The sequence below is a fragment of the Pseudorca crassidens genome, chromosome 7 (assembly GCF_039906515.1).
Source record: "Pseudorca crassidens isolate mPseCra1 chromosome 7, mPseCra1.hap1, whole genome shotgun sequence".
In the NCBI taxonomy this organism is placed as follows: domain Eukaryota; kingdom Metazoa; phylum Chordata; class Mammalia; order Artiodactyla; family Delphinidae; genus Pseudorca; species Pseudorca crassidens.
In genome coordinates this window covers 56,931,238-56,956,859 of record NC_090302.1, presented here as the reverse complement: position 1 = coordinate 56,956,859, position 25,622 = coordinate 56,931,238, and the positions used below count along the sequence as shown (strand labels likewise).

Here is a 25,622-nt window from a genome sequence, read left to right as displayed (position 1 = left end):
TAGTTCAAGGAGCCAAGACAATTTCAACAAAACATTCTCGATCCAGAGACATCCAATGCAGACATTATTTTTTAAATGGATTAAAAAATGTTCCAAATAACATGAAAATTAAAGTAAAAATTAGTTGACCCAAAATACTGGAAGAGCAAGGATTGTGTTATAGCCTTCAGAAGTTAGGCTGGTCCCCATCCTAGCAGTTCTTATCTGATAGGTTTGATAGACAAAGCACTCTTAGCTCTCAACAGGAACAGACTTGCTTTTCCCAAAACCTCATTTGAGGGGACTGAAAGTAAGTGTCTAATTGAAGAATCATCACCCATTCCCTAGAGGAAGACAAAATCCTCAAGGTAAAACTCGTTCTTTCTAAAATGTGGGGTTTTCTTTCTGATTTCAAGTAGATTTCCACGGGATGTCTACAGAACAAATCTGAAGCAAACGAAGCTGGACCAGTGGTCTCTCCCACTCTCAACTCCAATGGTTCCCCCATCCAAATAATTGCTATCAATTATAACAAGATTAGAATCTAGCCACATTTTATCCTTCTGAAAATCTATTTTATGCCATAGTTTTGTCCCAAAGTATAAGAGGCTGGTTTCTCTTTTGGTTCTGCAGAAAATCTCATTAAAAGAAAGTTGATGGTATAAACAAGAAAGACAGGCACACTTTCTTCTTGCCTGTTCCTTCACCTTTACTCTTTCCTTTTCTCTTTAAATCTATGAGAAGAGTCAGACAAATAAAAGTTAAAAATCCCTGCTGCAAGACTCACTAAGCGCCAGTCTCAGAGTCCTTAGTTTACAGATGTGGCCAAAAAACACCTACCTGAAACATCTGTTGTCTGGATTACCTGAAATGATTTCTTAAAATGATTAGCACAGTTCCTGGCACACATAAAAGATACACACTAAATGAAATGGAGTCACCAAAGGTAAAGAACATACTTCACCATCCTAGTCAAGACCTACACCTTGAAAAGTAAGCTGACAAAGAATGAACGCATTTGGGGTCACAGAAGTAGCGTTTATAAATCCATTTGTAAGCCTACCTGCAGAAGTGCAATCAAAAAAAAAAAAAGCTGCTTTCCTATATGCTCAAGTCAAAGAATAATTTTTATAAAACAAATATTAAGTAATAAATATTTTCTACAAAGTGCTATCTAAAAGGCAATATTAAACAGTCTGAAAAGGAGGAAGAGAAATATGGAGGAAGAAGATAAGTTAAGCAACATAATTTGTGAACTGCTATATCTGCCACAGTAATTAGCAAGGCTAACAGCACTAATGCTTGTTTTCCATGAACTACATAGTATATAAATTTGCATTAACCTTCTGATTTTTCCCTAAGAGTTACGGATTTGATTCAGCAATGTCTTTTCATTTAAAGGGTTTTCCGGGGTTCTTGTAGGTGGTGATGGTGGTGGCTTTAAGTGAAAGAGTAGCAACAAGGAAATAGGCATCCTGAAGGAATTTACAAGCCCCTGCTATGCTTATCAGGGGTATCAAAAGTACTTAATTAATATAAGTTTAGATTTCCTGTATGAGAACCCACAGTCGCCAATCAGTTAGTGAAAAGGCATTACAACTCAACACTTCAGGGAAATGAGTGAGATTTATTTTCAAAATCACAAACACTAGACCTCACTGACTTTCCTTAAAAAACTCGGTGCTGAGCAGGGGTCTTCGGGACTCACTGTTTGGACTGCAGGTATGTGTGTGTGCACCAGTGTGGTTGTGTTTATCTCCACGTCAGGCTCAGGTCTAACTAAAATATTATCCATCTGATCATGGATATGATCAGATAATCATGGATATGATATCATATCATGGATATGATAATATTGCTTCCTGTTATCTCTGCACTCTCTTCCTACAAATACACCTAGCAGCTGAGTACAAAATTAATACCATATTTCTGGGGTATAGTTCCAATTTTTTAAACCTTTTAAAATAATATTATCTCAAAATATATACATAGATATGCCTAGAAGTGATCAAAATAACTTATGCAATTAATTTTATTAATACTTCAATTAAAAAATATTTATAAAAGTCTATTTTTCTTTGTTTTATTTTTATTTTATATTGGAGTATAGTTGATTTACAATGCTGTGCCAGTTTCAGGTGCACAGCAAAGTGATTCAGCCATACATATACATATATCTCTTCTTTTTCAGATTCTTCTCCCATATAGGTTATTACAGAACATTGAGTAGAGTTCCCTATGCTACACAGTAGGTATTTTGCTTATTTAGAGGTCAAATTTCTCTAGGAAGAATAATTAAAAGCAGAAGCAAACCATTGTTAATTCCAAGAGTATTTTTTCTATACAAACCATCAGAAGGATACAGCTTTTACCATTATTCAATTAGTCTTAACATTTCCAATTAGAATACATTAATGAGTCTAAACTTACTAAACAGATATGTCAACAACAGGAGTTAGTATTGTATGTTGTTAATTCAACGTATCATTAAATAGTATCGAGCTGTCCAATCGCTAAAGTAACATTCCGCTCTGGGTGTTTAAAGGAAAAAACCTCAATAAGGAATTCCTTCAGTAAGACCATTCATTGAACAAATACTTATTGAGTACCCACTGTGTGCCAAGCTCATGCCAGATACCATTGCAGGCACTGGAGACACGCTAGTGAGTCAGACAGTGAGGGACCCCCTTTCTGGGAGCTCACACTGTAATGAAGAAGATGTACAACACACAAGCTCAGGTCAACTCGATGACATATAATTCATTTGTTCTTTTAAAAAGACAGCCCTGAATTCTAAAATTCAGCAATAATCAAATATTTATTTATAAGTAAAGAGCTCCTTCTCTACCCCAGGAAGAAAGGAAAAGGAAAACAGCAAGAAGGGGTAGGGGAGATGGGAGAGAGTGAATGAATGGGGGGCAGGGGGGGAGAAAAGAAGGGACCGGCTGAGACAGACACCCAATGCGAGAATCCACTCTCGGGCTTGAACCCTGCTTCTAGCTTATCACAATTATACACACTGCCAAATATTCTTTTGCTTAAATTAGGTTTCCGTCATTTAGAACGAAGAATCCTTATTAATACAGAATCTATAAGGTCTTATACATAAGACATGCAATATATATTTGTTAAGTAAACGTATGAAATGTTAACATCCATTGAGCACTTACGATAATGCCAGGAGCTGTGGTATACGCGTGGTATACGCTTTGTATTTTATTTAATCCACACAACTACCTTACAATGTGGGCATCAAACCATGTGAGTATTTTAGGAGAGAAAATGGAGGCATGGGGGTTATGTAATAATTGTCCTGGGTGATATACTAAGTAAAAAAGCAATGCCAGAACTCAAAACATAAGACTCTGGTGCAAAAACCTGTGCTCTTAAATACTACACAGCACTAAACAAATCGATCTAAAGAAAAAGCATGGAACTAAGTTTATATTATACTGAATAATCTGACATTTTCTTATTGCTACATTTAACAAAACCACACAGCTTACTGAATAAAATTTAGCCAAGTCCAAAATGCTGCGGCCCATCCTTAATTTTTCTAAAAAACATCCAGGAGAAACTTCTTTCCTGATTTTAGACCTTTCATAGCTTAAGACATGTCCTCTTAAACCTTACCTTTCTCATTCTCTACAGAGTACTAAATCTGAAAGTAACTTATTCATTATGTTTGGACATGATCTCAGAAAGAAAGATTCAAGGCATCATCTAAATTCTATTTCCTCAGCAATTAACCACTACCACATGATGCTTGGGAAAGAAAATTATATTTTGCTTATCCTTGAAACTCCCACTCTATCATATACAGAAATACATCATGCCAAGTTCAGGCTTTAAGTAATTACTATGACCAAAAAATTATTTAGTTTTATAATGTTATTAAGACAATAGTAATTATGAATATTTGTATAGTTCTTTACACTTTACAAAACACTTGTATACACAGTATATCCCTGGACCCTCCTAGAAATCCTATTAAGTAGAAAGAGAATAAATCATGCCTCCGTTTGGCAGTTAAAGAAATTCATGATGAAAGGAGTACAGTGATTTGCCCTAAGTGATTTGCCCTAAGTCATTCAGCTGGTAAGTGACTGGGATTTTAAAACAGGTCTTCTGGCTCCAAAGTCAACATTAATTCCCAGAAAATAAATATGTTACCACTGACTGCCAAAGCAGTTTTCTATCTGCCTACTTCAAGCTTTCTTTTTTCCTTAAACCTTCATGCCAGAAATGTTTAAATAAATCATTAGCTCCTCTAAAGTCTCTGCAGTACGAACCTGTGTTCATGAGCACTTAACTCAGCAAAATCTGCTACATGTTGTGCACAGAAAAGCATGTTTCACGGCTTCTACCTGGAGCCAGGCCTACCAGCAGCTACTCAGAAATCTCTGGAAACTTGGTGCTCTTAACAGTTACATTTGAGACAAGAGTCTTTATAGAACATTTTATATATTTTCTTGTCTGCCCTTGAAAAGACTGATCCAAAACAATTTAAAACTCCCTTGATTCAAAATGAGAATTACTTACAGAGCATCAATCCTATAGTTAGGCCCTGTGTTAAGCGCTGATGATTCAAAGGCAAACACAGCCCTGAACTTCAAAGCAGGCACAGGAAAGGGCCAGCAGGGGTGGTCACAACCCCTTGAAAGGTGCAAAGGCAGATGTCTAAGGTGGGGCAACGCATGGTCCAGGAAGCCTTCAGGCAAAAATCTATGGAATACTCGGGCAGAGGACAGTAGTGCAGTCATGGAAGTAAGGAGAGAATCGTAGGCAGTCTCTGCAATAATCGTACCCAGAACTTGGTGCCTGAGAGAACTGAAGAATAGAAGGAAGTTGAAATTAAATGCCAGTCTGTAAGACCAGAGAGGAGGAAGACACACTGCCAGGGCCAGACATATTAAGCATGAGAGAGGGCACCCCTGGAGAAGAGTAAAGGTAACTCAACAAGGAGAGGACAACAGGGACTTCCCTGGCAGTCCAGGGGTTAGGACTCCACGCTTCCATGGCAGGGAGCACAGGTTCGAGGAACTAAGATTCTGCAAGCCTTGGGGAGCGGCAAAAAAACAAACAAACGAACAAGGAGAGGGCACCAGAAAAGGAAACCAGTGCAGGCATGTGCGCACACGCACGCAGAACATTACATCACCTTGTCATCCTCTCATTTTGTAGATTAGGTAAAAATATTCCAATAGTTCTGATCACACATTACAGAATTAGAGCACTGGAGAGCATCCTGATGAGTCTTGTCATTTTGTGAGTGAGGAAACTGGTCACAGAAGTACGGTTCTTTGCCCAAAGCCACACACATCGGTAGTCGAGTAAGGACTAGAGCCCTGATCGCTGCTCCCTGGAGTCTGAGTCTGCCACACACGTTTCAGTGTTCACATGAATTTGTATTGCTTCTACCACCTTTCAAACCTTACTTCAAATATATTATGATGACGACTGAAGTGAATTTTAATGATAATAAAGTTTACCTCAAAATTATTTATGTTGCGCTAATATAATCGTTCCTTAGAGTCATTTATATCACTCTTTTCCTACACTAGTCATCCTAGTAAATGGAATGTAGATTAACTGTCATAATTCACTGCTATGTTTTATTTTTTTATCATTATAAATAATGGCCAAGGTTAAAGATAATAGTGATATTATAAATCTACTCTTAATGCATATAATGGAGTCTATATGCTTAAAAACTAATAGAGTAACTAAATACAGAAAATATAAATACATTCCAGAGAGAAAGAAATACTTTGGAATCCAGCGTACTCATTCTCACTCATAAACAGTGGTGCTCTCTCCCAAAGACACAAGACTATAATCAGTCTTATCCCAGACAGAATATTCTCCTCTAACCAATCTTTAGGTCACGACAATCCTTGTCCCGGGTGGAGGGGGGCGGGATCACCTTTCTTAATAAGAAAGCAGAGACTTCATGTCAACTCCTCTAATACTAAAACCTCAAATTAATGTCCTAGGCATTGTCATGAATTTCTCCAAACCTACAGGAAAGTTTTGCCACTAACTTTTCAGATTTTTTTGTTTTTTGTTTTTTTTGATTTTTTTTTTTTTTTGGCTGCACCACACGTCTTGCAGGATCTTAGTTCTCTGACCGGGGATCCAACCCATGCCCCCTAGAGTGGAAGCACGGAGTCCTAAACACTGGACTGCTGAGGAATTCCCTAACTTTTCATATTTCTTAAGGGAAGTATAGTATATAGTTGCCTATATACTAGATTTCACCAAGATGTTGAATCTACCAATTTCACATAATTTTATCCACAACAAAACAGAGGATCAGAAAGATCATGGGGATAACTATGCAGCTAAAAAACTACCCAGGAGCCTACACATTGTTTAAAGTATGTCTCTGAGTCTCTCAAAGCCAAGTCCCAAAAGTACTAAAGGATGACACTCCAACAGACGCTACAGTGGGTGCTGAAGAACTATGACAGACTCACAGGTTCTAAAGTTTGTGCTCACAGCTGGTCCTCGACAAACACCTTGTAAGGAATTATTTCTTTACCCCATTCTGTCACCAAAGCCTCTCTAGGTCCTAGACCACCTATTAAAAATGTTTACATTTTATTTATTCCATTAAGAGAGCAGAATGCTTAGAATTTCTCAAACAAAATGTGTAAGTAAAACACTGTTAAAAATAAGTTACACAGCTTCTCACTAACTTTTTTCAGATCCTAAAACTCCACAGCAAACCAGAAAATACCTGGATTTCTCTTCTATGTCCTAAGAGCTTTGCCCTTGCTCCTAAAGCTTTCCTGCTGATTAAATGTCATTTTTGATCATTATGAACTTTTGCTATATTTGAATTTGCTGGAGAAAGCTTACAACTTCACACTTTGCCAAATGACAAAACCTCAAGGGCAACTAATGGCAAGATGGGGATAGAAATTATACACTGTACTCAACACCTGATCAGCAGGAGAACTTGAAAAGAGGCCATTATCTTTAAACTGGAGGCAAGAAATCTACCGGGCTAACACAAGCACCTGAAGAGCATCCCATCCTGTCCCAGCTGAATACCAGCAGAAACATTGTATTCCCTGGCTTGTCAAGTAGATACTTCATAAGCTTCTGTCTCTGAATTATTCTGCATGTATGTGTACTTTACAAAATACAACTGATATTGAAACTCTCTTAAGACTAAAACCCACAAAAACAAGTTCAAACGTGAAACTGGCTGACCACAAAGGACTCCAGGGTGATTGACAGACTAATAATTACAAATGTGTAATTATTTGATGCATTACATATGATGCATTCTACAGAGCAATAAATCTTAAAATCGTTGCTCAGAAAGATGAGGAAAGAGGCTCACAAACACAGGAAATTCCAAGTTAAGAACACATATTCACATTACCTTATTCTTTTCCCCACATCCATCATACAAAGAGCAATAAAAGGCCTCCTGATTCATCCCTCCTCTCCCTCTAGCCACCACATACTAAATGGAACTTGTCATTTATTCAGAGGGGACTAGACCAGAAAATCATTAGGATTACTTGATACTCTACATCCAGGAAGTCAATTTTCACTCCTAACTGCTGCCCGCATACTTTCCAGCAAATCTCAGAGAAGTAAAGACGCCAAACAAATTCTTTTTTTTTTAAATTTATTTATTTTATTTATTATTTATTTTTGGCTGCATTGGGTCTTCATTGCTGCACACGGGCTTTCTCTAGTTGCGGTGAGCAGGGGCTACTCTTCCTTGCAGTGCATGGGCTTCAGTAGTTGTGGCTCGCAGGCTCCAGAGCACAGGCTCAGTAGTTGTGGCTCATGGGCTCTAGAACGCAGGCTCAGTAGTTGTGGCACACGGGCTCAGTTGCTCCGTGGCATGGGGGATCTTCCCGGACCAGGGCTCGAACCCGTGTCCCCTGCACTGGCAGGCGGATTCTTAACCACTGCGCCACCAGGGAAGTCCCAAACAAATTCTTTGAGACTAAATACCTATCAATTCATGGCCCACAAAAGGGGTCTACAGGCAATTTTAGATATACAAGTCACCATCAGCTTTATGGTTTTGAGCAAAACCCTAGGCAGAGTGGAAGACTCTGTAATAATTAATTGTTACAGTCAAAAAAAACTTTCTTACAGCTCATATAAATCTGAATCCACCAGATAAAGGGAAAAAATTCATCTTCAATGGGTTCATATTGCCCAAATTTCAAAACTCCAAAGCAAATGAATATTAAACATGTAACTTACCAAGACTTGGGCTCTCCAAAGTGGAGATAATTAATGCTGTAGAGGTCCATATCCTCGGTGTGCCACGCAAATGTGGTTTTCCACATGCCAAAATAGAGATAAGGAGTATTTACACCCTCAATAGAAATACCGCACTCTTCCTCAACCACATCCAAGACTGTGTTTAGGTGAGCTATGTTCCATTCATCTACACCCTAGAATCAGAGGAGAGAGGAAAATAAAAGCAAACATTAATAAACTCATAAAGATAACATTTACTGCTCAAAACATCATCTGCCAAAAGTATTACACTGTGTATTTTAATTCACTTAGAAATAAAAAATAAAGCAACAATTATCCAAGGCACGCACGTGCGCGCGCGCGCACACACACACACACACACACATATTTATACAGATCCATGATTAATCATCCAAGATTACTACCAACGTAATGTGGCTCTATATAAACATTAGTATAAAATTGTACCAAACGACAGAGAATTAAGGCCCCACTCCCCATTTGCTGTTAGTAAGAAAAATCATTGATTCAAAGCATGTGATCTGGAGCATGCTTTCCATCATTGGCACACCATTTAGTTTTGGGGGTTTCCTGGTTTTTAGCTTGCTTGTTTATTTGTACATTACTTAAGAAGTCATATTAACATCAGATATCATCTCAAGATACCACTAACAAAATATATCTTCTGTCATCCCTCTCTCATCCCCACCCATTTCAGTTTTGGCATGTGATACATCATTTCCTGAAAATTCAACTCTAATTATTGGGAAAATTCTTAGCACTATTCTAAGCCACAGATCATTATGCTTTTACTGCTTCTTCAACTAAATATTAGCCTCTTATGTTGATGGGAAATTTTAAACAAAGAATAACTGCTAAAAATACTTATCCAAACTCTGGCAAAATTTCTGGAATAGTGTAGTTTTATAACAGTAACCCAACATGACTGGTGATAGAAAGAGACAGAAAAGTTTGAGTCACTGATGTAAAAGTTAAAGTGGCAGGAAAAGATTCCAGTTTTATTAAAACTTACCAATCTCTTATTAATTCAGTGTAATTCACAGCTGCTTACCATTTTTACCAACTATGTATTTTTCCCATATACTTTTCTAATAATCAAATTCTAAATATCAGAGATTAGGTCCATTTTTATGCAATCATGAGTAAATGGCAATGTCTTTAAAACTAGTTCAACCTCTTCATGGTGCTATTAAAGAGGGACATTAAATTTATTTATGTATACCCAAAAGGCCTTCTCCAATAACTATGCCAACAGCCTCCCAGACAACCATGTCTAATAGTTCCCTTATGCACTAAAAACTTTCAGGGCTGTTCTGTTTTCATTCTGGTCTTTAGATGACAATATAATCAGTGTCGTGATCTTACTTCCTTGAGCTTTTGGGTCAGGAAAATTGTTGATGGGGCAGTTAATGAAGTTCTGCCTCAGGTAATATAATTGAAAGTGCCGGGGAAATAATTTAATTCCCAAATTCCCCAAGGTAGCCACTCTATCTACAACTTAAACCCCACAGTAGGAAGTTTGCTACTTGGAAATTGTTCAAAGTAAGTATCCTTTTAGAGAAGATCCTAGGTTCCAACTTACAAGACCTCATAAAAGTTCAATCAAATCATGTAAAATATTTTATCTCACTCTATTTATAGTGATACAATCTCTTAACTCTAGTCCAATCAGACTTCAGTCCAATCACTCTAATAATACAGTCCTATTTAAAAGTCATTTCTGAGGCAATGAATATGAAGTAATAAATGAGTACCATATTATAGGAATCATTTTTAAACTGAATGAGCTTGCAAATTTAGGAACAAACCATCCCTCTGAAATTCCTGCATTTGGAGAAGTCTTATCTTTGTTTCTGACTGATACTATCTTTCAGAAATAACTGAGGCTGAATCCCTTGACATGCCTAGACCTGTGGGTCTAAAGGGATGAGGGAAGAGAAGAATGAGTGATGGCAAAAAGACCCAGATTATGGTTCCGGCTCTGCCACTGCCCAGGGCAAAAATCACCAAGATTTTCTGAGCTTCTAGTCTTTCTTCGTGAAAGCCTGAGGGCTACAGTACCCTCCCAGAGCTGTTCAGAGTACTGAATAGGCTGAAGGACATAAAACCTTTGGAAAAATAAAATTTACTATGGCTTAGAACTGATTAAATAAACGTCTCCACTATTCTCTAGTAAATCTTACTGGAAAGCCTCTACCAAAACAAAAGCCAAAGACATGGTAAGTGATAATAAAGTCCTATGAAACTTACTATTGAAATTCTCCCCATTAATGGGCAAATCATATGTCTGCAGCAGTTTCTTTTGGGCAAGGCCAAGATTGCCATGATGTTTAAGCTTAATTTCTTTTGCTAAAATAAAAAGTCATATAATTTTAATAAAAGAGGTTATTAAAATATTAAGAATAACTGGTATAACAGAGGCTAAGAATAAATCTTACTATTTCCAAATTCCTTCTCCAGTTTCTGCTCTCTACTATTGATTGAACTGGCTAGCTGCCTCCAAGGACAGGTTCTACTCAAACTCTGAAGAGCACCAGGTCTCCTTCAGAGATTCAGACAAGGAGTACACCTCATTTGTCATTTAGGAGAAGTGTGACACCACAGTCTACCTCACTACTCTACACATACATATACACTACATCTATTCAAGACAATTCTGTAACACAGGTAACATTATACCCAAATGAACAAATGGAAAAAAAACCAGTGCTCCTAGAAGAGTGGGAGGCAAAGATAAACCTAAATCTACCTGACTCTAGGCTTTCACTTATAAACTCTACGCTTCCAGTTCTGACCATGTTAAATACAGCATATCATCCTTTTCTCTCAGCATCAATTATCAACAAAGATCCAAGGAACTAAAATTTAGGACAGGCAAACATATAAAACTGCTACCTTCTTCCCACCCAGGCATACAGCCGCCCTACACAAACACTGGCAAAGCCTATAAGAAAAGCTGCTTCACTTGGGAGTTGGTGATAGAATTTAGTGTAAAAGTAGCCTCCAGAAAGACCCCAGCTACAAACAAGCCCCAAAATGACAGGTCGAAATGTGCCAAACCATTCAAAGCTTAAAGCTGTCAAGTCTCTGCAGAAAAGTCTGCACACCAGCCCAAGTTCATAGACAAATGCCTCTTCCCAGATCCCATCCCTTCATATAAAGCTCTTCTACACAATGTCCAGCAGTTGCTTATCTGCAATATCTGGAACTCACCTGACCTCCACTGGGCAGACGTTTCCTCCCTGGTCCCACCCCTCCCTTCATCCCAATAACCCAGTGCATTCTAAGCCTGCCCTGCCCTGTTTGTCTATTTACCCTGTATCTGCCTGGTTTTCTGAAATAATTCACCATTGGACCATAATTTGTACACATATGTGTAAAAGAGAAGTTTATCAAGGATCTTTCCTTTCAATCTCTGTATCATCAGCCTATCAAGAATCAGATGGCAATTTGAAAGAACTCCTAAATTTTCATTACCATAGGCACTCAGGAGCTGCTTGAAGACCAGGCTTTGGACTTCGGACTTCACAGAGGAAGTAAGCACCCCCAAACTGGCATCAGCATGAACGACGCATCTATAAACCTATGCAGAAAGACTGTGCCAAGTTTGAGCTCACGCCCTTGAGCTCTGGGCCTGGGGCCCTGAACACAGGCCACATCCAGGCCAGGAGCACCTTCTTCCCGGGACTATGAGCATCCGGGATTCCCTCTTGAGTGAAGGCACTCAGTCACTGCGACACTGAAGGAGGACAGGGCAGCAACATGCCACATTAGAAAACTTACCAGGAAGGAGTCGTTCCCACCTGATACAGAGAAATAACGCAAAAATCATAGCAAACCAATTCTTCCCAAAATAACCTTCTGAGGAACACTACTTCTACAAGAGGCTGTGGTCAAAAAACTCTGGCATCCTTTTCTCCTCCTCTTACAAAGTTACAGTGCCAACAGGCACTCCGAAGGTTCTGAGAGGCCATGCTATAAGGAAGCCTGTTTCACTCTGCTTAACTCCACTTTTCCCAGATGTGATTTGACCACGGGACCTTGTTTACCTAAGACATTAGTATCTTTCCTCAACAATGTCAATATCCAGCCCACATGTTTCTCCTCCCCTGCCCCCCGGCCCTGCCCCCGCTCCTGCCATCATCCTCAGCACCTTCAACGTTATCCCCGTGGGGCTCTTTCCAAACAATGCTCTGAGCCTTCATCTCTCTACAGCTTCACTGCCGCACGCCCAGCTCTAAGCTGGACTCAAAGCGACCAGCAATAATTTCTGAAATCTATAAATTTATGGGGAAAAACATCATTTCATTAGAAAATCCAATTATTAAAAAAAGAAGATCCACCTCCTAGGTACTGTAAAATGCTGAGAAAATACTAAAAGAAATTATTAAAGATTCTAACTAAAGTTTTCAGGTACTTTTATTTAGTATTTTTTAAAAGATTATGCTTTCCTCATTTGGCTCTAACCATCACTTTCTATGACCCTTAATGCAGTCCAGCCAACACCTACTGTGTACTGTGATCCAAACAAAAGACCATCCACCCAATTTCCACTTACTTTAAAGCTAGGCTAATGTAAATTACTGCCACCAATTCATATGCCTGTAACAAGCCCTTGAAGTTTCAAAGGTAATGCAAATGAAGAAAGAAAAATAAAACTTGGTTAGTTTTAAAGACTTCAAAATTCAATCCATTTTGCACAGTAATGTGTGAAAATTGCACCTTTCAAAAACTAAAAGGAAAGCTCTGGTCACATTTTAAAATAGAGGATTTCGTTAGGATCTTTACACAGTAAGAATAAAATTAGACCCATGTGAAATTCAATTTGCTTTAAAGTTAATTACAATGTGTGATGTGATAGCTCCTTTTGTTTCTTCCTTTCCATGAAAATATCACATTCTCTAAACTTTCTACTTTTAAAACAAACCTCTTTTCCTTTTTGCATTTTTACACACCAAAATACCTACAATTTTACAGCAGTGCTTCTTTTCTTTCTGAAAGTCTAGACAATAACCAATGTAGAGCAAATTCTGAAGTAACAAAAAAAATCTGCAACAGAAAGTACCATATAAAAAGACTGTTCACCTTAAAAAGGTAAATATGAGTAGGACAAGAAGGAGGGCAGAGAAGAAAAGGGGGGAAATGCCCAGTCAGATAAAAGATTGCAGAGAGCTTGGGACTCCTGCCTTGATTCTGGACCACTGAGGCTTTGAGGTTAATGGTATCCCTAGTTCCAGGTAAAAGCAACTCCAATCCTCTTGGGAGAAAAGCATCCTTCACTTAAACCTGTAAATTCTCCACAAATTAAGATCAAGCCAAAGAATACAACCAAAGATCACTACGCATACAGGGAGTCAAGACCTCACTGCAGAAAGCTAGCAAAAACAACTGACCCTGCACCACCCCAAGGACTGTTGATACCAGAATTTTCAGACACTAAAGAATGTGAAATGTTTAAAGAAATAAAAAATGGAATCACATCGACAAGAAAGTAAAACTATTTGGAATGACCAGTCAGATTTGGGGGGAGAGGTGGACTTCTAGATATGAAAGATATCGGGCTTCCCTGGTGGCACAGTGGTTGAGAGTCCACCTGCCAATGCAGGGGACAAGGGTTCGTGCCCCGGTCCGGGAAGATCCCAGATGCCGCGGAGCGGCTGGGCCCGTGAGCCATGGCCGCTGAGCCTGCGCGTCCGGAGCCTGTGCTCCGCAACGGGAGACGCCACAACAGTGAGAGGCCCGCGTACCGCAAAAAAAAAAAAAAAAAAAAAAAAAAAAAAGATATCATTATTAAACTAAAACTCATTGAAAGGATTAAACAAGAGAAGTATAAAATTTAAGACATGAACACACAGTGCAGTACAGAAAGATGAAAAGTAATATCTGAAAGGTAAAGTTAAGCATACGTAGGACAGAATGTCTAAGGTTCATGTATTCAGAGTCCCAGGAGAGAGAAAAATACAAAATTATTGATAAATAAAGTCACTAAAAGAGAAGACTGATGAAACCAATTACATTAAAATTAAAATCTGTTCATTAAAAGACACTGTAAATAAGTCCATCTCTAAAAATTTTGATGTCAACTTTAGTTAACCTTAAATACACTGAGTTGAAGCTACAAAACAGACTTCTCAGACCTTTAGTGATGCTACAGCTTTTGTTTTACAGTTACCAAAACATCAAAATGCCAATTACATTTATTGATTAAAAACTGCTTATAAAGCCTTCATTATTACTCCTACTCTTGAAGACAATAATATTCTATGTGGACAAATATTTGGGCTCATTCTGGCATTCCAATATTCTTAGTCTTTCTAATTTAACTCTTTTCACAGCCATGTTCTGTGTAAAAATAATAATTTCTGTCCATCTTCCTTTTAAAACTAAAACTGTTTTTGTTTGATGTAATATAAAATATGGAATTGATTTTGCAGGGTCACAGACGATTCATGTTTTTGCTATATACCTTTGCACATTATTTTCTTATCAAACTAGTTACCAAGTATTTTTACATGCTTGTAAACAAATATATTTTTACAACATACCTGTATATATGTAAAGTCAAGTATTTAATTCTCGCTGTTCACTTTTAAAACTGACAAAGAAAAAAAGTGAACACTACAGAAACCATGGTAGAACTTTACTTGTTCTGGTCTTGGTTGTCCCATCTTTGGCAAGTCACATGCCTACTCAAGAAACATTCCCAACAGAGTACGATAGGATGAAAATCTAAAATCGCTTTCAACATTCCCTGCTAGATATTGACTATTATATCGAGTATTAGGTGTATAGCATTTAATTGACAATTATATAACTGTAGATGGCTTCTGATTTTGTTTTTAACTCCATGGACTGTGTTTAAATAATTCAAAATTATATTCCTGATTCTGAGATGCTAAGTGGTATTGCACAGTTGTCACTTTACAGAATGTGTACAACAGTCCCATGAAGCTGATGAGGTGTACCCTTGCATAGCTTCAGGTGCTAGAATTAAAACTGACCTGTTATCACACACACACAAAGACACTGAAAATAGAAGAAATAAAAAAGTTTTGGAAAGAACAAGCCACTATTGAAGCAAATAATTCAACAAATGTAATTCAACAACATGACGTAGTTTGGGTATCCAGAAAACATAAAAAATTCCAAATAATAAGGAAAAGTCAAACAATCTAATAGAAAAATAGGCAGAGGAAAAAAGAGAAATCACAAATGGCCAACAAAGATATGAAAAGCTGGGGCTTCCCTGGTGGCACAGTGGTTAAGAATCTCCCTGCCAATGCAAGGGACACGGGTTCGAGCCCTGGCCTGGGAAGATCCCACATGCCGCAGAGCAACTAAGCCCATGTGCCACAACTACTGAGCCTGAGCTCTAGAGCCCGCAAGCCACAACTACTGGGCCCATGTGCCACAACTACTGAAGCCTGTGCACCTAGAGCCCATGCTCTGCAACAAGAGAAGTCACGACAATGAGAAGCCCGCACGCTGCAATGAAGAGTAGCCCTGGCTCACCACAACTAGAGAAAACCCGCACACAGCATCGGAGACCCAACACAGCCAAAAATAAAATAATAAAATAAAATAAATTTAAAAATTAAAAAAAAAGATAAGAAAAGCTATTCTACGTCATTTGTAGTCAGAGAAATTCACACACTAGATATTTTAAAGCCACAAGACTGACAATAAGTAATAAGATGAACGATATTAAGTGCTGAAGAGGATATATGTCAGCAATAAGGAAACTTTTGGAGGTAAGAGAAGTGTTCTAAGACTGGTTGGTGGTGATGGTTACACAAATATCATTGAATTATACGTTAACATCAGTGAATTTTGTGGTATGTAAATTATACCTCAGTAAACCTGTCTTAAAAATGATTATATAGTGCTGGGGGAGGGTAAATTCGTACAAAGTCTTTGAGAAACAAGGTAACAGTATCTGACAAAGTTGAACACGCAGGGAGGCAGCACTTCCATTCTTACATAAGTACTTCAGAGAATTTGTATACAGTGCACCAAAAATCATATACAGGAATGTGTTCATAGCAGCAATATTCATTTTAAAGAGAAAATATCCCCTGACAGGATAATAAAAAATAAAATGTATATGCACATAATGGAATGTTATACAGCAATGGAAATGACTGAACAATAGCTCACACAATAATATGGATAAACTCAGAAAACCTAGTGTTTTGTATAGTCTCGGAAGACTACATAAAGTGATACTACTTTTAATAAGGTCAAAAATAAGCCAAACTAAATATATTGTTTAAAAATATGTGTCTGTGGGCTTCCCTGGTGGCGCAGTGGTTAAGAATCTGCCTGCTGATGCAGGGAACAAGGGTTCAAGCCCTGGTCAGGGAAGATCCCCCATGCCGCGGAGCAACTAAGCCCGTGTGCCACAACTACTGAGCCTGCACTCTAGAGCCCGCAAGCCACAACTATAGAGCCCACCGTGACACAACTACTGGAGCCCGCGCACCTAGAGCTCGTGCTCTGAAACAAGAGAAGCCACTGCAGTGAGAAGCCCATGCACCGCAACGAAGAGTAGCCCCCACTCGCCACAACTAGAGAAAGCACGCACGCAGCAACAAAGACCCAATGCAGCCAAACACAAATAAATTAATTAAATAAATTAATTTTTTTTTAAATGTGTTTGTGCAGAAACAGACTCACAGACATAGAAAACAAACTTATGGTTACCAAAGGGGAAGGAGGAGGGAGATAAATTGAGAATTAGGGATTAAGAGATACACACTACTACATATAAAGTGGATAACCAACAAGGCTCTACTGTATAGCACAGGGAACTATATTCAATATCTTGTAATAACCTACAATGGAAAAGAATCCGAAAAAGAATCAACCATACTTCAACAACAACAACAAAATTTGTTTGAGAAAACTTTTCTTTTTAAGGCAAGAAATCAAACACAAAGTTCAGGCCATCCCTGGGTGATGGGGTGGGGTAGCAGGGAAGGACTGCAGAAAGAGCATCCCATGAGCAGTATTGTTTTTTTTTGTTTTTTTCTTTGGGGGGCCCTGCCACATGGCATGCGGGATCTTAGTTCCCCGATCAGGGATTTAACCCATGCCCCCTGCAGTGGAAGCATGGAGACCTAAGCACTAGACCGCCAGGGAATTCCCCATGAGCAGTATTGTTGACACTCTAGCTGTGGGACTGCATGGTGGGTCTGGGGTAGTCAGTGTATCATTGTGCTTTAAAGCATAAGTTGCACATAAAAAATCAGATTATTACATTCCAAAAATATGATAAAGCAAAAGTCATGAAAAAGAGAACATCTCTTGAGTCACATCTCACGGCACCATTTCTGCCCTGGCACCTTGTCTCACTGACACGAAGAGAGCGGTGTATTTCATGAAAATAGCAGGCGCATTTTCTTTAGTAACCCCTAAACAAACATCCTTCATGGCTCTGACGTGACAGACTTTGACAAACGGCAGAAAGTATAAACTGCTGGAATGCAGGTTGGACTTATAAGTAAATGACTATTGCAGAATAGAATTCTTCACGATTCTCTTGGTCGGAGTCAATTACTGAACATCTCATCACAGCCTCAGGATTTCTGTCCCATTTTGCTTTAATATTGCCACCAGTAGCAGCTATTATTCAGTACATACTATGGAGCAGGCCCTATCCTAGGTGTTTTATTTATTCATCTCATTTAATCTTATGAGGTGAATAAATAAAACTATCATCTATTATCAATGCCATTTTATAGATGAGAGAACTTCCCCAGGAGAAGTAAGATAACTTGCCCAAGATCTCCCAGCTCATAACTGTGGAGCCGGGAAGGGTGAGAATGGAAAACTCTAACCGGAGCTGACACTACTGTGCCTGAAGCCTCACTGGCCAAACAATGAGCCAGAAAGTCAATTCTAGACTTTTATATATCAAGGAGGGAAAAACTTCCCTGTATCCCCCCAATGACTGGAAGGGAAAGTCAGTAATTTGGTTATTAGTTTGCTACTTTTCTTTCTTTTAAGTACTACCAATCAAAAAGATGATTTTAAAAAACTGCCTTGGGCCAAGAGCAGGATTCATGGATTCACTCACAGACATGCATTCTATTAAAAAAAAAAAAAACCTTACTTAAATAATAAACAGAATTGTTAACTTTATTTTACACATCTATACATGGCCCTTGCAGAAAATCCTAAAAGGAATCTGAACCATAAAAGCCCTATTCTTCTTTAAAGAGGATCCATTATCTCAACATTTAATAAAATAGTAAAATCCCATATCCAGACCCTGACAAGTTATTTTTTTATTTTTTATTTTTTTGCTGTACACGGGCCTCTCACTGTTGTGGCCTCTCCCATTGCAGAGCACAGGCTCCGGATGCGCAGGCTCAGCGGCCATGGCTCACGGGCCCAGCTGCTCTGCAGCATGTGGGGTCTTCCCGGACCGGGGCACGAACCCGTGTCCCCTGCATCGGCAGGCGCACTCTCAACCACTGCGCCACCAGGGAAGCCCTGACAAGTTATTTTTAAATACAGGAAATTAAAAACACAACAATCTTTACTAATGTATTCATATTTTGTAGACTGTTAATCCCCTTGTCTCATTCAACTCTTTAAGGTGTATTATACTGCCGTGTAAAACAGTACTTCAAAATCACTGTGTTTGTTAATAAACTTTTATAACAGAGATTGCCTAAGTACTTAGTATCTATTTTCACCTTCTTTACCAATAGAACCCCATTCAATCGAAAGAACAAAGTAGCTGCAGCTGGATATGTATGGTTCTGGCTAATGAAACGTAACTGGACATCACTGGGCAGGGCTTCCAGGAGAAAGCTTTGAAGGGGCTGACTCCCGCAGACATAACTCGATCCCGCAGACATTCAGACACGATCAGCAGCTACCACAAGAGCACAAGGGTAAGAATCTCATCATGAAGACGGCAGAAGAAATTTCTAGTACAGGTCTATGACAACATCATGGAACCAACATGGCCCTGGACTACCTGCCTCAAATTTTTACATGAAAACTGAACAATTTGTTTCAGCCATTTATTTTAAGGTCTCTACTACTGACAGCAAAATAATGTCTAATACATTTCCTCCTTAGTAGCCAAATCCATAGGTCCCCACTTCCCCCATTCCCTAATGGTTTTAAGTAAGAAGGTAATATATCAGAGTCCATGACGCTAATGTGATTCTACTACAGAAAAAGTAGAAGCCACTTAGCTTTTGAATGGTACCAAAGTATGGGCTGGGCTTGAGCCTCTTGACAACTACCAATGCCAGGAAAATTCAATTTAGATAAAGAATGTACCTCTTTCTCCCTGTTCCTCTATAGGACTCTATCTAGTTATTTGTTTTTTCCACCTTGCTTTATTTCTTCCTCAATGCTACCTCTCACTTAAAGCAATTTTAGATTTAACATACTTGAATAACACCTGGCAGAGGGCTCAAATAATACCCTTTTATTCTTCATGAAGAAAAACAACTTGAGGTATTTCCAATGGTCTCATTTTCATTCCTCACAGTGAAAAATTCTGGATCATATACACAGGCTCAACGTTTTTCCTTCAATAAAAAAGAAAAAACTAACAATTTTCCTGAATTAATATTCTATATTTTCTCATTTAGAACATTTGGAACATACGTTTTTAAAAAATCAAATGTATAAACCTGCAAATAAGATCATTTTATCATTTTAGTGATATCTTTCTCTTTAAAAAATTCTTTTTTAGTTAGAACATAATTAGAATCACACTCCTGGAATTCATGGCTCTAACTCTGTTCCAGTGACCCCAAAAGCCCACTGACAGGTGGTGACTTATTTTGAGGAATGGATGCTAGGACGCTGGTGTGTGGGAGCAGCTCCCCAACCTCTCCATCTCAGCCAGACCTACTGCTCTCTTCCCACAGCCAAGTGGATGATTTATGAGGGAAATTGTATACAATACTGGAAATCCTGTGTGGGCATTCAAGATCTTGGAGATACAGCTATACGTAGTTACCTTGGTTTATTCACTTACTATTGGATTGTGAACATTTTCCTAACATTTATTTTATTATATATATCACCTTCTTATCTGTAACAATTTGCATCATTATTTTCCTTTGTGACATATAGGTTGTTTTACATTCTTTGTTATAATATTAAAAAAAAACACTGGAAAATGATTTTGGCACACAGACATCGATCCTTATTTCTAATCATTTCTAAAACAGATTCTAGAAGCAGAAAGGTGTGGATCAATACTTCCTTTCTGACAACAGAATTATTTGAATCTTTCTACTCTATTTATAAATTTCCTCCTTAAAAAAAAAATCAGTTTCCATGTCTGTAAAAAATCATAGTAAAGATGAAATCTAGATGATCTTCATCATCCTTTTTTTTTAAAATGGGGACAGCCCGAAGTAGGAAGGGCTTCAAGTAAACATGCTTTATCAAAGTCCTTTTGTAAATCTGCAGGCAAGGTCAGCTGCAATGCGAACAGAAGAAACTTTTGCTTCTGAAGACACTAAGCATCCCATGAAGACCCTGGCAGATACTAATCCAAGAGAGGAAGAGATAGAGAGCACACAGTGTAGTTCAAAGTTCTAATTATCCATTCTGGTGACAATCTAAAATAGTAGAAAGAGGGACTTTCCTGGTGGCGCAGTGGTTAAGAATCTGCCTGCCAATGCAGGGGACACGGGTTCGAGCCCTGGTCCAGAAAGATCTCACATGCCACAGAGCAACTAAGCCCGTGTGCCACAACTACTGAGCCTGCGTTCTAGAGCCTGCGAGCCACAACTACTGAGCCCGCATGCCACAACTACTGAAGCCCACAAGCCTAGAGCCCATGCTCCGCAACGAGAAGCCACCACAATGAGAAGCCCACGTGCCACAACGAAGACTAGCCCCCGCTCGCCACAACCAGAGAAAGCCTGCATGCAGCAACAAAGACCCAATGCAGCCAAAAATAAATAAGTAAATTTATAAAAATAAAATTAAAAAAATAATAAAATAGTAGAAAGAGAATGGGAAAAAGGATCTCCCAGCTCTGTCACTGGGTGTCATCTTGGATAAACCCTAACATTTTGGTCTGAAGTTCCTCATCTATAAATGTGTTGGCTACATCATGACGTCCAAGACTCTTTCCAGGTGAAATAATCAATGCTTTGATGATCACCAACCAAATTCAGCACTAGAACTCTGGCTTTTCACCTCTGCCTTTCATGTTCTTTCCCCTTCAGTAATTCCCACTTCTGTTTCCCTAAAACTTTCCCAAGGATATCTGCCCTTCTAGGCATAGTGATCCTTCAGTACCTCCAGAACTCTCTTAGCATCCTCACTAAGAGAGTTCACATGCCTGATGCCCACAGATGCCCTGAATTCTCACCACAATCTCAGGGGTTGTGCCAGTTCCCAAGAAGCATAACCCCTTTCCATGCCTATGGTACATAGTATTCACAGCACCCACGGGGCACCTAGTCTGCCCTGTATGTGTTATTTATCCCTTAGGGAAACCTTTCACAACTCTCCAGCTACCAAGTTAGCACCCTCCACTGGCAAACGCCTGGTATCCCTAACATTTCTCACACCCTCACAAACTACTCAGCATGGGACTCATATGTGTTTATCAATTTAGCACTTCCAGAGACAAAACTGATTTTCCCCACAGTGATCCCACCTAACCCTATGATGTGCAAGATAGATACTTGAGGGCAGTAGCCATGTACTCTGAGGTCAGCCTGCAACTGGGCTTAACTCTCTTCTATCGACAATTCCCTAGCAATACCCCTCTGAAAATACAGCTTCCAGAACTGCTGAAACATTCTAGATGCAATGTGTCAAGTGAATAGGACTACCATCACCTCCCCTGTCTGGATGGCATAACTTGAGATCATGAGGCTAAGACTGCATTGACTAAAGATCAGCCATAACACGCTGGCAGGTAATGAGCTTTGATTAACTAGAAGCCTTATTTCACAGAAGTAAAATCTAAAAGTCACAATACCAAGCCAACAGCTGTCTCAGCATTAAGACATGTCTAGAATGATGATATTTCCCCTTGGATGTGAAAATTACACATACAGTTAGTGTTCTGGCTTAAAATTATTTCTTATTTCAGGATAAATGATATCCTAACATGATAAAAATGCAAAATGTAAAGGAACTCTGGTGACTCAACAGTTTAAATGTTTTACCTCATTTTGGAAACGCTCAGCCTCAGAAAAATTTGTTGTCCAAGAGCACCATCTGGTGGATGAAGGTATTTAAGCTACCCCAGTGCAGGCAGATAAAAAGTCATCTATAAGGCTAAATGCCAGTAAGACTACAATTTTGGTATGAAAAGATTCCTATGCTTCCGCCAACATATTTCTTATAAAGGGGTTCTTGACAAAATTCTAATATAAAAGGAATCTACAACTCATAAAAACTCATTGTCAATGACTTCACCTTCTTGAAGAAATGTTCCTTATAATAGAGCAAACATTTTTAAGCTGAAAGGAACCTCAGAGAGCTGTTAATTCAATCCCTTTCCTTTACAGACTCTAAGGCAAAGACAGAGCTTTCCTGAAAGTCACAGCTAGGGATGGCAGACCTTGACTATATAAGTAAATAGGTCAAATATTCTGTGCTGTTTAATACAGCCTTCTATTTCAAGAGGCTGTGGAGAAAAGGAAGGAAATGAGGCAGTGTCAGTGGCAAAGTACCACTCTCATGGGTTAGCAATGATCTGCCCACCCCACTGTGCATTGTGGCCCAGCCTCACACTGACCCAGGCAAGACTAATAACTGTCATACCCTTCCTGCCTCCACAGCCCCTAGGGTCCCTCTCCACCTTAGATTAATCAGCTTTCCCCTGTCCAAGAAAGCCATCCTACCAATAAAACTAAGAGATTAAAAAAATGTTAAATTATCCTGTTGAAGAATACCTGTAATCACGGCAAAGCATTCATATGTGTTAAAACGGGAGGGAGAAAAGACAAAACCAAACTATGTTCACCATGATACCACGGCTGTCAAAAGAAATACAATTATTGAGCACAAAGTAGAGGAGAAACATTGGAAGGGAATACACTAAACTTTTTTGACAGCTCTTGTCCCTGAACGCCAGGATTATGAGTGATTTCAATTTTCTCTGTCATATAATGCTTTCCAACATTTTTTATATTAACATTTATATTAACAAAAAGGTAATTTTTACCTATAAAATTTATGCATTTATAATCATAGACTATAAAGAAAACTTAAAAGGGAAATTAGAAAGAGGACCCCATACACACCCATCCATCCAGTACATGCATAGTTTAAAAAAAAAAAATTTTTTTTCCCCAGCTCTCAAGGAGAAATATGCAGTATAAGACATTATATATTTTTGTCTTAAGGTTTGTCACTGTATTTTTCAAACTGTTCTGAATTTTCTATCAATTGTCTGTTAATAAATAACTGGATGACAAAAGCAATAGGCTAGCAAATTAATATTAAAGGAAAATCTTGGAAATACAGTTTAAAATATTTTATATATCTTAAGACGCAGGGACTTGAGTTCACATCCTAAGCCCACTTTCTGCTTGTAAAATTTTGCCTGAGTTATATGTCAGAATTTATGGCATGATGCTCCCCAAATAACTCCATGACTTCTTGTTTGAGAACCTCTGTCTCGTAATGTGATTAGGTCTCTGAGGTTCTTACCAGGGACAGAGTTACCTGAAGGTCAGTAAACAAGAATGGAAACTGTTACCTTGCCTGGAGATCCCTGCATCATCTATGTAGAGTGAGATCAGAGAAGGAATCTTTTGCTAAATATCTTAAGGCAGAAGTTTTCAAAATGTTGTCTGGGGGCCATTGGGAGACCTCCAGATCCCATCAGGATCTGTGGCATCAAAACCATTTTCACAATTATACCAAGACACTGTTCTCCTTTTTCACTCTCATTCTCGCATCAGTGTAAGGTAGAGTTTTCAGGAGGCTATATGATATTACAACAGATTAAATGCAAAAGTAGATATAAGAATCCAGAGGGGTTTTCTATTAAGCTAGACATTAGTAACTTGAAAAAAAATGTAAAATAATGCCACTCCTCTCACTAAACTTTGTGTGTAGGAAAGTACAGTCACTTTTTATAAAAATAGGAATGTTATGTAACATTATTTTTAATGAATTAAATACTTTTAAACATTCTCAGTTTTAATTTCCCAATACAATAAACAAGGATAGATACAACCTACATAAACAAAAGCTCTTTGAGGTCCACAATAAATTATTAGAAATATAAATGGGTGCTGAGACCCGAACTACTGTCTCAGGATACTAGTGTTCAGAAAAACACACACTGAAGATCACTCTGACCCATCCCTCTTCCTCCTTACTCAAAGCACTTTCCAAGCCTCTTGCTATGACCAGTCCATCCGGTAGACCATTATCTGATCACACTTTCTAAAGCATGATTCTGATCCTATCACTTCCCTATTGAAAAATCTCAAACGTTCTTCAAGATGTAGAGAATGATAACCAAAACTACTCAGGAAACTCCATGATCTAGCCTCAGCCTATTTTTCTAATGTCACGCACTCATCAATTCTATCATTATTTAGGTGCATTATTTGAAGCAGATGCTATGACAGGGGCTGGGGCTGGAGAGTCTCTAAGAAATGATACCTGCCGTCACTGGACTCAGAGTTTACTGTGAGAGAAACAGAAATGATATAGGTATCCTTCATTTTCTGTACTAATTTTCCAAATACCGGCTGTAATAACATTTTTTTACCTAAAATTCACTGTCCAAATCAAAAACTCTCTATAATGACTTGTGAACGTCCACCAACAGAATGGTTTCAGTTGTATACAAATCTAGGTAAGATAATATAGACGGCAATTAGGTTGTATCTCAGCTCTTGTCCCAAAAGGATTATGCCTTGTGCCCAGATTAAATGTATTGGGCATCACTGCTATCATCTTCCAATCATTATTGGTGAAAATGTCTTCTGCAAATGTGGAAAAGCCTGAAAAGAAGGTAAGTGAGCATAAGAGTCCTAGAAAAGCCCACACATTAGAAAGACTTGAAGGGGATGGTGTGCAATGAGGGACAGAAGCACCTAAGACATGATCGCGATATGTCCATACCTAACAACATAGCAGTGTTGCTCCTGGAAAGCTTAATCGTGTTACTCGAACCAACACCATATATGAAAAACGAGAAAAACTCCTTGTGCAGCGGACTGATAGCCATTCTCAGTGTAGGAGACCACTGAGTACCAGGCTGGTAGAGGAGAGGGTGGACACCTTCAGTGATCTGGAGGCAGCTGCAAATGGGAGGAACATGATTCAGTGAAGGAGCTGAGTTTCAAAGCAAGACTGGGAGACTTAAGAACAGTGAGAGACTGTACAAGTTGTGGATCATGGGTGAAGCT

At 38.7% G+C, this 25,622-nt stretch overlaps 1 protein-coding gene across 4 annotated transcripts in view; it reads right to left on the bottom strand.

Annotated features, from left to right (window-relative positions):
* Positions 1-25,622, bottom strand: part of KDM4C (lysine demethylase 4C) — a 412,581-nt gene that overhangs the window by 322,015 nt on the left and 64,944 nt on the right. For all 4 annotated transcript variants that reach the window (XM_067744341.1, XM_067744340.1, XM_067744342.1 and 1 more), the window contains exon 5: positions 8,221-8,414. In XM_067744341.1, coding sequence (XP_067600442.1) covers positions 8,221-8,414 — 194 coding nt within the window. The remainder of the gene's footprint in view (positions 1-8,220; positions 8,415-25,622) is intronic.